We start from the raw sequence: 5,902 nt of genomic DNA on the forward strand, positions 1-5,902 counted from the left end.
AGGATCGCTTGAGGCCAGGAGTTCAAGACCAGCCTGGGCAACATAGTGAGACCCCATCTCTAATTTTTTCTCTTTTTTTATTAGCTAAGTGTGGTGCCATGTGCCTGTAGTCCCAGCTACTCAGGAGGCTGGGGTGGGAGGATTGATTGAGCCCAGGAGTTCCAGGCTACAGTGAGCTGTGGTTGTGCCACTACACCCCGGCCTGGGCAACATAGTGCGACCCTGTCTCTAAATAGATATGTAAATAAATAAAAGTAAATATTTGCTTTCTAATGCATTTACATTAAAATATTTGATAAGTATGTGAGTTTGCTTCTATGTGTCCTTAATAAAATATAATGACTTGAGAAGTATATCTACTACTTTTTATCATGGAAGCTCAGTATTCAACACAAATGCTTTCTGTTAATCCTTATTGTTTTAGTTACTGCAATTTTTAAAAAGTTATTCTCAGCTAATGAATTGAAGTTGCACTTCCACATTTGGACACCATTAAATTACTAAGAGTACTAGGACTTTTAAAAGGTTTAAAATGCATGATTTTAAACATTTGGGGATTTTAAGATAAAAGTATAAAGTTATTTGTGGAGAAATTTAAGATGTTACATGATGGCTGAAATAAAAGTCTTGGGATAAGAATAGTGTGTGTGGAGGAAGGCTTGAAATATCCAAAAGACCAACATTTTACTTTTTAAAATGGAAATTTCCTGGTTTAGTGACTGAGGATTCTAATCACATGGCATGCCAGATTTTAAAATATTTATTTTTAAAATCAGTGACTGGGCGCCGTGGCTCACACTTGTAATCTCAGCACTTTGGGAGGCCGAGGCAGGTGACTCACTTGAGGTCAGGAGTTCGAGACCAGCCTTGCCAACATAGTGAAACCCGTCTGTACTAAAAACACAAAAATTAGCCAGGCATGGTGGCACACGCCTGTAGTCCCAGCTACTCCAGAGGCTGAGGCAGGAGAATCGCTTGAACCCGGGAGGCGGAGGTTTCAGTGAGCCAAGATTGCACCACTACACTCCAGTCTGGGCGACAGAGCAAGACTCCCTCTCAAAATAAAATAAAATAAAAAGTATCCACCGAGACCCTCTAGATGACTTTTACTGGTTTCAAATTTGTTAGACTTCATTAATCTTGTTGAGTAACACTTGTACTTAGGTCATGAACATTCACTTATTTTATTTGTCTACTGATGGCAGTTGTGAGTAAAATCCACTCTCAAGGTCTCCCTCCTTGAAGAGAGAATCTACTATAATAACAGGTCTCATTATCTCACCATGATAAAAATGTCAAGCATTTTTTTTGAAGGACTCAAATTACATCTGTTGCAACACCAGTGCGTTAGCTCATTAGTCTCCTTTCTTCCCCACCCATAACTATCTGCATGCAATATGATTCCAGCTTCCCTAATGTAACTCAATTTTTATTAAATTTAAAAAACACAAATTAGTAAGTTAAAGTAGTAGTTGAAGTAATAGAGGTAAAGTGTCACCTTTGTTGTTGCTGTTGTTTGTTTACTCCTTTCCATTCCCAATTATTTCTGCCACCTGGTGCAAAGATGTGATCTAACAAAAATGATTTCCCCTCCCCTGACACACACCTGTCATAGTCCCAGGGGTTGCCATACCTCACTTTTGTTCTTTGGTTTCCCATTTTCTTTTCTTTTCTTTTTTTTTTGAGACAGAGTCTTGCTCTGTCACCCAGGCTGGAGTGCAGTGGCTGGATCTCGGCTCACTGCAAGCTCCGCCTCCCGGGTTTACGCCATTCTCTTGCCTCAGCCTCCCGAGTAGCTGGGACTACAGGCGCCCACCACCTCGCCCGGCTAGTTTTTTGTATTTTTTAGTAGAGACGGAGTTTCACCGTGTTAGCCAGGATGGTCTCGATCTCCTGACCTCGTGATTCACCCGTCTCGGCCTCCCAAAGTGCTGGGATTATAGGCTTGAGCCACCGCGCCCGGCTCGGTTTCCCATTTTCACGTTCAAGTTATCCAGCTGCTAGCTTTCTTTTAAAGTAAGAGTTATTTGTACAACAAAGCTAGACGATAAATTGTTTTCCTCAAAACACAAAATATGGGCCTGTTCCCTCTGCTGTGAGACTATCACTCTACCAGAGGGGTCAATTTGTGTGTACTTCAGGTGACAAGATTTGCGGTCACCTGGCCAAAAGCTTCTTTGTCTCTTTGGATGACTTAAAAACTCTACCCCAAGATGTCTTTCATGAGGATGCCCCAAAGTTTTATTTGTTTTACTGTAGGGTTGCCTGCCCAGCACCCCCAATTTTTTCTGAGAGTGGAAATGGCCAATTTGGGCCTGCAATTGCTGAACTTTTCCATGACTCTGCTGGGCTGGGTGGGCCTTGTGGCCTGCACCGCCATCCTGCAGTGGCAGATGAGCTCATGTGTGGGCAACAGCATCATCACAAGGGACTGTGGATGGACTACATCACGCAGAGCATGGGCTTGATGAGCTGTGAAATGTATGACTTGGTGCTCGCCCTGCCAGCAGCCATGCAGGTCCTTCGAGCCCTTAATGGTGGCATACCTGGTGCTGGGCTTCCTGACCATATGTGTGTGGCCACGATGGGTATGAAGTGCATGTGTTGTGGGGGAAATGACAAAGTGAAGAAGGCCTGTATAGCTGATATGGCTTGGCTCTGTGTCCCCACCCAAATCTCATCTTGAACTGTAATCCTCACATGTCAAGGGAGGGGAATGACTGGATTATGGGGCAGTTTCCCCATACTGTTCTCATGATAGTGAGTGAATTCTCACGAGATCTGACGGTTTTTTGTTTGTTTGTTTTTTGAAATGGAGTTTCACTCTTGTTGCCCAGGCTGGAGTGCAATGGCATAGTCTCAGCTCACTGCAACCTCTGCCTCTCAGGTTCAAGCGATTCTCCTGCCTCTGCCTCCCACGTAGTTGGGATTACAGGCATCCCCCACCACACTCAGTTAAGTTTTGTATTTTTAGTAGACACGGGGTTTCACCATGTTGGCCAAGCTGGTCTCGAACTCCTGAACTCAGGTGATCTGCCCACCTCAGCCTCCCAAAGTACTGGGATTACAAGCTTGAGCCACTGTGCCCGGCCCTGATGGTTTTATAAATGGTAGTTTTTCCTGCTCTCTCACATGCTTTCTCTCTCCTGCCGCCATGTGAAGAAGGTCCTTGCTTCCCCTTCTGCCGTGATTGTAAGTTTCCTGAGGCCTCCCCAGTCATGCTAAACTGTGAGTCAATTAAACCTCTCTCCTTTATAAATTACCCAGTCTTGGGTATTTCTTTATAGCAGTGTGAAAACAGACTAATACGATAGGCATGGTTAGAGGCATCATTTTCATCATGGCAGGTCTTGCTGACTTGGTAGCTTTCTTCTGGTATGGCCATCAGATTGTCACGGACTTTTACAATCCCTTGATCCCCTTGAATATTAGGTATGAGTTTGGTCCTGCTATCTTTATTGGCTGGGCAGGGTCTTCTCTGGCCCTCCTAGGAGGTGTACTATTCTCTTGCTCTTGTCCTGGGAATAAGACCCAAGCTGGGTACCGTGTACCTCACTCTTACTCTAAGTCCAACTCTGCCAAGGAGTACCTGTGAGTTGGGACCCCTCTGCCCCAGGCTGACAGGCTATGAGTGTATCTAGATGCCTGAAAAGACCTGGGGCAGAGCTCAATCTGTGGGCAGGGCGCAGGACAAACGCCTCCTGGTCACGCCATCCCTGCACACCATGTACTGTTCTCTGGGGGGTGGGGTGGGAGACACAAAAAGAGAGGAGAGTGCACATTTTGTATAGTAATAAAAAATAAGTTTTGGAAAGTAAAAAGATATATATGAGCAAGTAGGGATAGACCAGTGATAGCTACAATACCTATAGTACTGGCATCTGTACAGAAACATGCTTAGGGAAGCAACAGGGCATCTCGCTGACCTGGGAACAACAAAATAACCAAAAGGCACTAAATGAAAGTTTAGAGAGCCAAAGTGAGAACAGGAACTAAAACTGTAGGGGTAAACCTCCATGACAATGGTCTGCAATAAGATATAAGAGATCTAAAATAGTCTGGATCATACAAGCTCTTAGAACTAACCAGCCAAAGCATCCTTTGAGGATAAAGATCCACACTGAAGAGACTTGCTGATCAATCTAAATTGAACAGGATAGTGACAATACAGACGAAAGAAAGAACAGGGCCAGAAAAAGTAAGGAGGGGAACAGAGTCTGGAGATCTCAGAAATTAAGCCACCATATTTTTTGACACTTCACAAAAACAACAGGAGAGTTCTAGTCATAAAGTTATAAAATCCATATTTCCCTTGTAAAAGTTCAGGAAAATGAAATTCACGTGGAAATGAACATAATAGAATAAAGGGCAAAAACCATGTGATAATTTCAATGGACACAGAAAAATACAAATTCATGATACAAATTCTCAACAAACTTAGAATAGAAGGGAACTTCTTCAACCTTCAACCTGATAAAGAGTATCCACAAAACCACCAGTGTTTTATTTTACAATATGTAATTTTTTGTATTTAGCATCTCTCTCAACTTTGTAGAGAGGAACAGGAAGAAGAACTAGAATTGAAGCTTGGAGAACAAACTTGGGATTCCCACATGGGCTAGAGGCAGTATATGTTAGGATCTTGGCAGCAGCCAAAATGGACTATTTTTTGGCCAGGGAAGTCATATGTAGGGATCTTAAGGTTGGGGTACAGAATGAGTAGGAATGAGGGTGCCGGAAGATTCATATACACCAGGCCGATAGGATGAGCAGCATTGGGGAATCTGAGTAGCGTGTCTGTATTTCTCAGGCCAGCACTGGTCTTGACTTCGCCCTCTGATATTGATGGTTGTTGAGTTTCTTGTTTTTGCTGAATATGCTCGCATTTTGCTTTCTTAAGTTTTGCTCTGTGGTTCTCGAACCAGACCTCCAGTACTGTTGGATGTATTTCGATTTTCAAAGCCCACTGAAGGCTGGGGTTTGGGTATAGGTTCTCATTGAAAAAGCTGTTCAAATCTTCCAGTAGTTTCTCAGTGAACATGGTTCATTTCCTGTGTGAATGCATCTGGTGCTTGCCTTTGGGAAGATCCTCTGAGTCTGACATCTTCTAATCCAGATGTGCTCCTGTGTTCAGGTCCAATGATAAGAACTAGTAGAGATTGAATCCAGACTTAAATAGCTTACTCCACAGCCACACTTGATTCCCAACCCCTTCCAACTGTTTCTGCCCTATCTGCTTCCAATCTGATTCCTGGATCCTCCAGAGCCCCCTGGATTTCTCCTAATTCTGTCTCACGTCATACCTAATCATAAAAGACTGCATGTTTGCCTCCAAGACTAGGAAGAAGGCAAGACTACCCACTCTTGCCACTTCTATTCAACATTGTACTGGAGGTTCTAGTGCAATCAAGTAAAAAAAAATTAAAAAGCATCTAGGTTGTAAAAAAGTAAAACTGTCTTTATTTGCTAATGACATGATCATCATGTAGAAAATCCCAAGGAATTTATACACACACACACACACACACACACACACAACTGTTAGAACAAATAAGTTCACCAAAGTGATGGGATACTAAGTCAGTATACAAAAATCAATTGTATTACTATGTACGAGCAATGAAAATTCCAAAAGTGAAATTAAAAAATAACTCCATTTATGATTGTCTTAAAAAGAATAAAACACTTCAGAATAATTTTAACAAAATAAGTGTAAGACGTGTACAGTGAACATTTAAAAATACTGATGAGGGAAATTAAAGAAGACCTAAATATATGGAGAGACATCCATCCCATGATCATGGAAAACTCAGTAATATGGCAATTCTCTCAAAATTGATTTGTAGATTAACACAATCTCTATCAAAATTCCAACAGTTTTTTTTTTTTTTTTTTTAGGAAA

General features: G+C 42.2%; 1 protein-coding gene and 1 pseudogene across 1 annotated transcript; one reads left to right on the top strand and one right to left on the bottom strand.

The window, feature by feature from the left end:
- Positions 1 to 2,300: 2,300 nt before the first annotated feature.
- On the top strand, positions 2,301 to 3,595 carry LOC108535836 (claudin-7-like; annotated as a pseudogene).
- A 1,023-nt stretch (positions 3,596 to 4,618) lies between these two features.
- LOC108535841 (divergent paired-related homeobox-like) lies at positions 4,619 to 5,041 on the bottom strand. Its single transcript, XM_017882212.1, has one exon. The coding sequence runs from the start codon at positions 5,039 to 5,041 to the stop codon at positions 4,619 to 4,621; it is 423 nt and encodes a 140-aa protein (XP_017737701.1).
- Between the last annotated feature and the right edge of the window lie 861 nt (positions 5,042 to 5,902).

Source organism: Rhinopithecus bieti, unplaced genomic scaffold, assembly GCF_001698545.2.
Source record: "Rhinopithecus bieti isolate Rb0 unplaced genomic scaffold, ASM169854v2 scaffold_1466, whole genome shotgun sequence".
NCBI lineage: Eukaryota > Metazoa > Chordata > Mammalia > Primates > Cercopithecidae > Rhinopithecus > Rhinopithecus bieti.

Excerpts from the sequence above, each read along its gene's own strand:
- LOC108535841 (XM_017882212.1), bottom strand. The coding sequence starts at position 5,041 with ATGTTCACTGAGAAACTACTGGAAGATTTGAACAGCTTTTTCAATGAG.